General features: G+C 42.0%; 1 protein-coding gene across 2 annotated transcripts; it reads left to right on the forward strand.

The window, feature by feature from the left end:
* The first annotated feature begins 619 nt into the window (after window positions 1–619).
* bbs2 (Bardet-Biedl syndrome 2) lies at window positions 620–10,020 on the forward strand. 2 transcript variants are annotated; one of them, XM_068723994.1, is made up of 18 exons: window positions 620–714; window positions 1,265–1,398; window positions 1,828–2,055; window positions 2,954–3,079; window positions 3,529–3,591; window positions 3,760–3,837; window positions 4,027–4,131; window positions 4,595–4,681; window positions 4,837–4,972; window positions 5,329–5,468; window positions 5,670–5,799; window positions 5,903–6,074; window positions 6,184–6,313; window positions 6,450–6,569; window positions 6,799–6,936; window positions 7,201–7,313; window positions 8,043–8,191; window positions 8,958–10,020. In XM_068723994.1, exons 2-18 carry the CDS (start codon window positions 1,282–1,284, stop codon window positions 9,062–9,064), a joined length of 2,139 nt encoding a protein of 712 aa, XP_068580095.1. In that variant the 5' UTR covers window positions 620–714; window positions 1,265–1,281; the 3' UTR covers window positions 9,065–10,020. The 2 variants fall into 2 exon arrangements, with proteins under 2 accessions (XP_068580095.1, XP_068580096.1); XM_068723995.1 differs by lacking the exon at window positions 620–714 and having other exon boundaries at window positions 1,199–1,398.
* Window positions 10,021–11,153: the final 1,133 nt, after the last annotated feature.

Here is an 11,153-nt window from a genome sequence, read left to right on the forward strand (position 1 = left end):
ATTTTATTGCACAGCACTTTGGATGTTTTTAAATGTGCTTATAAATACACGGTATTTGATTTGGTAAGATACATATATAATTATGTTCACCAGAGGGTACTGTTGGACTAGATATGACGTGGAGCATCAAGTTATCATCCATTTAAATATTTTGATTACATATCTAAGCTGCATGCAACTACAGCTGTGGACAACTGCACAGGTAGAGATATTTGGATATGGAGAATCATTTTTTTTGAAATCTCTTGGTCTGTAACAACATGTGTTTTACATGGTGGCAGCCAATGGAATGCAAACCAAATCATTAAATGCAATTTATGAAAAAAATTACTCCTGGCATGGAAAGAGAAAGCACTTGGTTTGTGACTCCAACTACATCATGGTGAATCATGCTCAGAGGGCCGTTTGAAGAAGAGATGCAGGATATATTACTGGATATATACAGTGTTATACATTATACAGTATTTGGCTTACATACGTTTCAAACATAAAAGGGAACTAGTCCGGTAAACATGAGGCCTATTACATGTCCAACTCACCACGGCTTTCTCACATGGGTGACCAGAATCTTTTATTTTGAAAGCAGCATAGAGGATGTAGTCGTTGGCAGGGAATCGACTGTCAACTATCGTTGAGTGGTCGTGCTATCTAGCTAGCTATTTATAGCTGGTTAGCTCATTTGAACCAAATTCCTGCAGCTGAAGAGGGGGTAAGGTGAGTTTGTTTGCTCAAATGGGCAACGTTACGGTTTCCCAAGTGATCTTCGTTTGTTTTACTATCGTCAACAGGTCGAGTGGTTTCCGGCAACATTGAAACCAGCGATGTTAACGTTAGCCGCTAGCTAGCTAGTTAGGTACTTTGCTAGGCTTGCAAGGCAATGAAGGCAAATATTGGCGATTTAAATTTCCTGCCAATGATTCTAATCGTATTTGCGATCGAAACGGAGCTTACAATTTGTTATAAAGTTAGACGTGGCGACTTTTTGTTGTATAATTGACATTCTTGAATAGACAGGAGATTAGCAGATGAAAAGCTTTAGCGTGCCACTCTTTGTTGCTAGGCAACGGAGTTCTCCGCTGGGTGTCTGGGGGTAAAGCCTGTAATTACATTAGTGGAGCAAAAACACGCATCGTCGTGACTTGACGATATGCAACCTATTTAGCTCATGTGCTCGATTCCCCATGTTACTATCCGAAAAGAAGTGAAATAATAAAGTGCCCTTGATTGTCTGTCTGTGTGTCTGTCTCCTCTGGGCTCTTGTCAGGATATTCAAGAGGCACCATGCTGGTCCCTATATTCACACTGAAGCTCAACCACAAGATTAACCCTCGTATGGTGACTGTTGGGAAGTTTGATGGAGTCCACCCATGCCTTACTGCAGCCACACAGGCTGGAAAGGTGAGGGGAATGAAAATGTTCTCTATTCCCACATAATTTAGTTGTATTCGTAATGTGCAGAACGTGTATTACATAGCATGGCTGCTGCCTGAGTTCATGACAATTCTTCCATCTTTGTATTTTCTACAAATGCCCTTTTGGTGGCTTTGTTATAACATTGTGGAAAGAGAGTGAGCATATTCTGAACTTTGACTTGCACATTGTTTCTGTGCTGTCCCACTTTACTTGCCTGATATCAGACAGCATTGAGTTTGTGGATTCAAAGGTCTGGACCCAAGCAACAGCTTTAGTAAAGAGTACTTCACCACATGTCTCTTAGACTTACCCTCATTACAGCACTTTCAATTATAGAATACCTTTCTTACTTTTACTACCAACACAATATGTTTCCACCTCATGCCCTGAAATCTCTCTGTTTCTCTCTGTAAGGTTTTTATCCACAACCCTCATGCTCGTGGTCAGAGACCTGTGGCCCACCGCCTGAGCCAGAGCGCACAAGACTCTGACATCTCACTCCTCAACATCAACCAGGCAGTCACATGCCTGACGGCAGGAACGCTGGGACCAAACACCACGGGGGACACGCTGCTGGTGGGTTCCCAGACCAACCTGCTGGCCTATGATGTCCATGACAATGCTGATATTTTCTACAGAGAGGTGAGTGGAACTGAGAATAGGTGGAGGGAACACATTTGGTTGAAGTGGCTCTTTCCAGGAATGGAGTCTAAGACAATGTAACAAAGAAAAGTGTATATTGGTTAAAAGCATAGAGGTTTCAGTTAGATAAACACAGGTGTGTTGTTGTCAAGATTTCTGCTTAACTCTTCGGGGAGCAGTGTGTATTCTCATTGTGTTAAAACGTGTTCTGTTTTTATTGTAAAGAGCTTTGTAACTGTGATTTGAAAGGTGCTTTTTAAGTTTATTTAACACAAGTAGTTTACACAACACACTTACCAGCATCACAGTGCAAATACATGCTTATAACACATAACATAGATCACAGATCATACATGCGCTCATGCATAAACATTGAATGTGAGACAGCAGTTCTTTAAAATAATACTACGTAATAAAAGACAATATTTTCAAGTGATAAAAGCAAATCAAACCAGATAATAAATAACCAGGTTCCAATATTTTAGTCCTCAATAAAATTATATTATGATGGACGATGGCATGAATTGATAGAAAGTATTGTTATTACAATTTTGTAAAAAGGTTGGTAGAGACCCAAGGTATGCTCGACTGTTACACTTGTATTCACGGCATGCTGGATGCAAGCGACACGCAGGTACTGTTGTGTTGTCCAGTCTGGCCCCATGATGTCACTGTTGTCTCACTCTTACTAGAGTGCATACAGACACAACAAGGGAAACAGTTAGTCAGTATGTGTTTTCTGTCACAGTAACATGATGGTGTAGTTTACACACAGGAGACGAGCCTGGCTGTCGACATGTTGAACAGTATTCCATGTTTCCTCTGTGTGTGTGTGTGTGTGTGTGTGTGTGTGTGTGTGTGTGTGTGTGTGTGTGTGTGTGTGTGTGTGTGTGTGTAGGTGACGGATGGGGCCAACGCTATTGTGTTGGGGAAACTCGGGGACATCCCGAGTCCTCTGGCCATCATCGGAGGGAACTGCGCTTTACAAGGCTTTGACTATGCTGGCAATGACCACTTTTGGACAGTAAGAACAGCAAGGCAACATTTTAATACCAGCACAGTCTGTCTTACATTCAAGAAGTTGGTTTCATTGAATAGCAACGCACAACTCATGAGACAAAGACACCTCACCAAAATGTAACTAGTTTGATTGTTAACAGCACATTTCCATGTGTTAAATCTCTGCAGACCCAGCCAAGATTAATAATCCTTTGTCTGAATCAACTAAATAAATGGGTGACCATGGCTAAGTGGAGAGCAGGGCCGCCTTTCAATCAGCGGTTCGATCCCCGGCTCCTGCTCCGCTAGTCTCATGTCAATGTGTTCTTGACTCCTTGACACTTAACCCCAAAATTGCTCCTGTAGCTGTGTCTATGGTAGATAGATACTGAATTGTAAGTCGCTTTGGATAAAAGCGTCTGCTAAATGACCGTAATGTAATGTAAATATAATAATGAAGTGTCTTGTTTTTAGGTGACTGGCGATAACGTCAGATCTCTGGTACTATGTGACTTTACTGGCGACGGAAAAAATGAGGTTAGTCCTGCCGCTGTGTTGACGCTGCGTCTGATCACAGAGCTTTGTCGCACATCTTCCTCCTGTTTTCTATTGCTCTCTACTTTTGAAAGGGTTAACAGTTGTGTCTGAACTGTAGACATGAGTTAAATGAAAGATGAATTCATATTGACGCTGTTGTGTTTCCAGCTTCTGGTCGGCTCAGAGGACTTTGACATCAGAGTATTCAAAGAGGATGAGCTCGTGTCTGAGATGACTGAGAACGAGGTAAACTGATGCAATGTGTTTCACTTATTTAAAGCTAGTTGACTCTCGAGAAAATCCATCAAAACTAACAAGTGTGATGTTGTTGTTTTTTTACTTTAAATTATGTTTTGTACCAGGGACAGTCGCACAATAATACTTGAAATCACCATTGCACTGTTACTAGTGTCCCCTCTGTCCTTCTCCCTACAGACAGTAACGTCACTGTGCCACATGCATGGCAGCAGGTTTGGCTATGCCCTGGCCAATGGCACTGTGGGAGTTTATGACCGCAGCGCCCGCTACTGGAGGATTAAGGTACCGTAATAATTTATGATAATGCCGTCTTGGAATAGCGGGGCTAACCTTAGTGGAAAAAATAAGGTATTAGCAGTTACCAGTGTTGTAGTCAAGACCACCTAAACCGAGACCAAGTCATGACCCAAAGCCAGAGTGTATCGAGACAGAGACAAGACCAACACGAGTCTGACTGAGACCTTCAACAGGTAGTCTTGAGACCGCTATCGAGTTCTTTAACACACAGTGTTAATGATATGTAGTTGTTATCATTCAGCCTTTCCCTCTGAAGGCCTTAGTTCTGTTTATTCTATGTCTATAGAACAACCCTACCGTGCAAACTGTCCGATATCTTGTTGTATGTCTGTGATGATTTGAGCCTGTTTGAAATTTGAACTGACTGACTCACTAAGGGCCTTTTGACTTTAAATGTAATGTGTCTCCATTTCCTTTTTAAATAATGTGTTTTTCACTCTCCAATCAGTCTAAGAATCACGCAATGAGCATCCATGCCTTTGACCTGAATGCTGACGGGGTGGTGGAGCTTATCACTGGCTGGTCCAATGGAAAGGTCAGCTCACAACCTAGCGGGCCTGGCATTTAGAGACAACCTCTCACATTTCACAAATGCGATTTGTAATTAGATTTGTGGACACAAGAAGTCATTCATTTCCACACTATCTTTAGTTTGTCCTCAGTGTCGATCACGTTCTCCTTTTATTTCAGATCGATGCTCGTAGTGACCGCACAGGCGAGGTCATTTTTAAAGACAACTTTTCCTCTTCTGTGGCCGGAGTGGTGGAGGGAGACTACAGGTTGGATGGACAGAAACAACTTATCTGCGCCTCCACAGAGGGAGAAGGTATGTCGTCTGCCTGTATGGTTTCTGCCCACATATGCATGTAAGAAGACGTGTTGGAAATGGTTGGATTTAGGCCATCCTGTGTGTACCTAGATGAATGCTTTTACAAATATCTGTCACTATTTTCTTTGAGGGGGGGGGGTGCATTTTCTGTGGTGCATTTGTGACTCTGACCTATTTGATCTTGTGCAACTAGGAGATGATTATTTCCACTTCCTGAGTACTTCAGTTCATGTAGAGATACCTACAATAAATAACCAAATTACCGTCAGCTTCACCTGTACCTTAAGCTTAATTCAGACGTGATTTGGGAGATCTGACCATTTAGGCTTGTTGTAAATGTGTGTATCTTGTAGTCCGTGGTTATCTGCCAGCCAGTAAAGACCTTAAAGGGAATCTCATGGACTCCAGTGCTGAACAGGACCTCATTAGAGAGCTCAGCCAACGCAGACAGAATCTGTTGCTGGAGCTACGCAACTATGAAGAGAATGCCAAGGTACATTTATCTATTATTGTATAAACACAGAGATGAGTAAAATCCCCTTTTTTATCATTTCATTTTTGTCATCATTTTCTGCATTGCTGTTTGTTGCAGAGATAGCAGACTTCATACAGATAATCACAGGAGTCTTAATTGACATGCGGCTGTATATTATTTTCTATGCTAACATCCACACCACCTGTGCTATTGTTTCAGGGTGTGTCAGAGACAAACAGTGGGGTGGGTGTCATACCAGCCAACACTCAGCTCCAGACAGCGCTGTCAGTGAGGCCTGCTTCAGAGGCTCAGAAAGCTCATGTCGAGCTCAGCATTTCAACACCAAATGGTAGAGTGTATTAGGACTTAGGCTGAGAATTGCAAGCATGTCAAGGACAGGGCAAATATTCTATAGTCCCAAGGCCCTGAATCTCTCCTTTTATCCCTTCCAGAAACCATCATTCGTGCAGTGCTAATCTTCGCAGAGGGGATATTTGAGGGGGAGAGTCACGTTGTGCACCCCAGCGCTCAGAACCTCTCAGGCTGTGTCCGAGTGCCCATTGTCCCCCCAAAAGACATACCAGTAGATCTGCACATCAAAGCCTTTGTTGGAGGGAAAACTAGGTAGGATGTGTGAGTAAGTAAAGTACGTGTGCTGTCGTGTATTAATTGCATTTGTCTTACCATGTAATTAAGCACCTTCTCTGCACTTCATTCTTTTTGTCTTCTCCAGCACCCAATTCCACGTGTTTGAAATCACTCGTCAGCTGCCTCGTTTCTCCATGTATGACATCACAGTTGACTCCTCAGCTACTCCGCCCACTGGAAGGGTCACCTTCAGCATCAACGACCGACCACAGAGGGTAGGCTGATCAGTCCCACAGCATGTTCAAGGCAATAACATCCCAATATATGTTTGCTAATTACAATCTTATAGTAATGTATGCAATTCTTTACATGCATCCGTGTGTGTGTGTGTGTGTGTGTGTGTGTGTGTAGGTGGTGATGTGGCTGAATCAGAACTTCTTGCTTCCAGAAGGAGTAGACAGCCCTGACATCACTTTTAATGCTCTAAGAGGAGGGGGACTGTTGTCCATCAGTATGGCCAGCAATGGACAGGTACAAACACATTATAGGTTTAGCTATATTACACCTACACATTACACTTTTGTACACTTTTTTTCTGCCAAAGGGACAATTGTGACTGTATAAATAATTAGTTCTTACCATGCCAAGAGTGAGCAAAACATTGAGGTTAATTTGCATGAAGTTATAATAGCTACTGACATTTCCTTTTTAAAATAAGCTAAAATCAGATGCTTAATTAATCCTTAATTTGCCCAATCAGATCACTCTGAGAACCGATGATATTGACCTGGCAGGAGATCTGATCCAATCACTTGCCTCCTTCCTGGCAATAGAGGACTTGTCAGCAGAAGCAGACTTCCCCGGATACTTCGAGGAGCTGCACACGACACTCACTGAGGTTTGGCTCTAATGACATTGAAACCTCAACATTTCATGTTGTATATTCCACTAATATTCCAAGACATACCTTCCATCCATCCCCTCATGTACATGTGCATTATGACTACAACATTGACTTCCAACTGCACCATGTGTGAAAAAAAGGCTTGTCAAGGCTGAGAGAAGTCAGGGAGCTCATGAGAAATGAATTCTTTATTTGTCAGGAGAGAGAATGTAGCTGTTGCTGTGGTTTCATATTGAGTGTTAAATATCTGCAATGCAGGTGGATGAGTTCCACTCTGTCCATCAGAAGTTAACTGCAGCCATGGCCGACCACTCCAACTACATCAGGAACATGCTGGTGCAAGCAGAGGATGCTCGCCTTATGGGTGAAATGTGAGTAACCACGACAGACTTACAGCAAATTGAACTGGTCCCATTTATAGTCATTGTCAAATACCATATGTGATATATTATTTATTTAGGAAACATATTGACATTGCTAAAAAAAATGATGGTTGCATGCAATTTAGGTCACCCACTTCCAGGGCTGTGGTAATGTGCATGCTTGTTTAAAGCCACCAAAGAGGAAAAAGCCATCAGCAGACCCTCCCCTATCACCAGCATTGCAACAATAGAAACTAGGCTTAGTTTCCCTTAAATGTTACCATGACAATTCAAAATGTCTGCTTGGAAAACGGTCTGCTGTAGTGCAAAAACTCTTCACTAGTGATTTCTGGAACACAAGAAGGATTGTATCAAAAACATGAAAAACACAGTTGCTGATTTTTGGAGAGGTGTTGATACAACTTCATGGACATTTTGGAGGCTGCAGTTGAATTGTATTCAGTTATAATGAAAGGTGTTTCTAATATTTAAAGCGCCTTCATTGATATAAATGTTTAGTATAATACTTCACAATCCAACTGCACCACTAAACTTCAGAATGAGCCCCAAATTGAATCAACACCTCTCTAAAACAGTTTCAACAAAAACTTGTAATATTTCACAGTATATATTGATAATACTACTATAAGATATACATATATATTTTTAACCACTGGACTGTTTCTCTTCTTCTTCTCCCCGTACTTTCTCTCTGATTTTCTCCCTCGCTCTCTGTAGGACAACTATGAAGAAGCGGTACAGAGAGCTGTACGATCTAAACAGGGATCTGGTCAACGAGTATAAAATCCGCTCTAACAACCACAATGCATTACTTGCCTGCCTCAAGTCTGTCAACCAGGCCATACAGCGGGCTGGTAGACTCCGAGGTAGGCCACTGTGTGTGTGTGTGTGTGTGTGTGTCTGTGTGTGTGTGTGTGTGTGTGTGTGTGTGTGTGTGTGTGTGTGTGTGTGTGTGTGTGAGTGCATATGTAAGACACACTGTAACAACCACAATTCCTGAACATCTGCATGTGGGCTGAGTCAAGCCTACTGTATGTACAATCAATATCATCGTACCTGGGTAGGTGTTTGGATGTAGTGCATGCTGGTCCAGATGTTGGCTCTTTCTAGTGTTGATTGGACATATTCAACGCTTTGCTGATGTTGGTGAGGGACTACAAATGCTTTGCAGAGTACTTGAGTATGGCTCAACCTCGCTACCAGACTGGAAAGCCTCTGTTTCAGTGTCTCCTGTAGTTTTTTTTTTTTTTTCTGACTCATACAAGATGTAGCATATCGGGAATGAGGAGAGTTTTGACTTAGCAGGGAAACAACACTCACGACCACATGCTGTCATTTTTGTGCTGCCTTCCTCAGATTTGGCTCTGAACTGTAGCTTTCACAACTTAATGTTTATATACATTTAGCCACAAAACACCAAGCATCCCTTGACAAGCAAGTTTCTGCATCTCAGGCAGGACACTGAGCAGTCAACACGGTGGTATTTATGTTGTTCATAATACTGATTTCACTATCAAATGGCAATGAACAAAGCTCAGAAGCTTAAAAGCATTTGTGTCCTCCTCTATGTGTCGCACACCTGTCTCGTCTCCTCATATTAATCTGTCTGTCGCTGTTCCTCCTTATCTCCAGTCGGTAAACCCAAGAACCAAGTGATCGCTGCCTGCCGAGACGCCATCAAGAGCAATAACATCAGCGCACTCTTCAGGATCATGAAAGCTGGCACTGCATCCTCCTGAGAGTGGAAGTGGCGGTGGTGCAGGAATGGACAAATAGATTGAAAGTGCAAGCACAACGCACAACTAATCAGCACTGTAATGTTGAACTTGACCTATTTCAAGCATGGCACCAGCAAGGATTTCCCCCCAGAATGATGAGACGAGAACCACACGAGGACATGAAAAGGGACGCAGTTGTAGCCTTAATTTTTTTGCCTGGCAGCAACATTTGGTACATTTGGTATGTGAAGACTGGCTCACAGAGATAACATGCTGACTACAGGCTTAGTGCGCCTGAAGGAGCTTGATTTAGTGCAGTTAAAGCTTAGCTAGAGAGTTGTCTAAATTGGTGCCGTGAAGGCCGGAGTGACACAACTGTTTGGAGAGTTCAGCTGGACCAAAAGAGGTGGTGGAGTGCTTCCCTCAGACTGTTTCTCAAAAACAATGGAACAAAGATATTCAATGATGCTTCAGAGAAATGAGTTGTAATGCATTAATCTGACTGCTGTCTCGCATACACTGGATAGCATCAGTAGAGTTAATTATAATGCCCTTTGAATGTACGAGACGTTTTCCAGGAAACGTTGCACATTTGTCTAGGAAACGTTTAAACTTCAGGAAAGAAAGCGTTTCCACTAAGACACGAGGGTTTGTAGGAAAATGAGTATCTGCTGGATCGGCAGCCTGAATGTTAGATTCAGCTGACACTGATGTTTAGAGAGAGCACAGCTGGAGCAAGACAGAGAGCAGCTTCATTGAAATCACTGGTGGCCTTTATAGTTCTGTGTGAAGGCTCACTCAGACTCAATCTCTGCTCCCAGCTGTTGTGCAAGAAAACTATTTTAAATGAATGGATGTCAGAGGACCAACGCTGTGTGTTTCACTTGTTTACCTTTGGTAGATTGTACACAGATTGTAAATGTATAATTGTGTGTGTGGCAGAAACTATTATTAAATTAACTTTTGTTTTAAAAGTATGTACGTATTTGCTATCTTTGGAAACGTGATCTCCGCTATAATTTAAGGTACAGTTCAGCAGGTTTGAACACAGTTTGGCTGCACAGCATGAACTTGAAATAAGTAACCCACCAATTTGCTGTTGCTTGTATAACAACAGGAACAAATTGAGAGGGAAAATTATAATGAATTGGAAAAATGTGGCTTCCCATTTTTTAACATCCACGTAAACTATGCAGCATATTTCCAAGGGTCTTCCATTTTATTTTAATTATGTATTCGTCAGTGAAGCTGTACCATCCATACACTACATCCAGCAGTAAGGACTTTCTGCTTTTCCAACCTCAACTTTCCTACTTTTTGAATAGTTCTGATTGGATGCAGACATGTTCCCTCACGCGCTGTATTCTATAGGCGCTACATATGGTTCAGTAAAGACCCGGTCTATAGTCGTAAATTACTGCTGCTCGTGCTGTGTCTCTGCTCGAGTGTGCTCTCCGGTATGACTGGGTAGCTTGGCCTAGTATGAAATATTTAGCTGGCGTTGATCTCTGACTTCCTCGTAAACCCAAACTAGAAAAAGACATGACTAATTTTCATAACTTCAGAGGTCCACGCTCTGTACTTGTGTTTATTCCTCTCGTCCATTTCTTCCTTTGTCCTCCCTAGTTGCTGTGTTGGCATCTGGCTTGAAGTCGCTCCGCTCTCGTTTGAATCACGTGGTCAAGCTAAATGATGATGGTGTTGTGTTCAGGGTCTCCTGTTTGGCTCGTTAATCTGATCACTAGCTCATACATTCCAAGACATTCAGATAACCTACTTTGGACAGACTATAGTTGTATAGCCTCTTTTTGTTGTCTCTTTGTTTAGGATGTTTCTGTAATTTTTTTGTGTCTGTGGATGTTTTGCCGTTTTTTTGTAGTAATTAAGGTCTCATTGTGGTCATTTCGTGTCTTGATTATAACAAAGATGATAAAACCTAAAACTGACAACAAGCAGTGCTAGTTATTTTGTGATTAGCTGATTATACACTAAGACTATTCTTCATTATATTATTCTAAACATTTTTTTTATAATTGTCTACACTTGCAGTTATTCCGTTGACAGTGAATATTTGAATATTTCCTACAGTACCTGAAGGCAACTATGAGCG

Source organism: Cebidichthys violaceus, unplaced genomic scaffold, assembly GCF_023349555.1.
Source record: "Cebidichthys violaceus isolate CVI_PGR_0920_01 unplaced genomic scaffold, fCebVio1.0.p SCAF_3, whole genome shotgun sequence".
NCBI lineage: Eukaryota > Metazoa > Chordata > Actinopteri > Perciformes > Stichaeidae > Cebidichthys > Cebidichthys violaceus.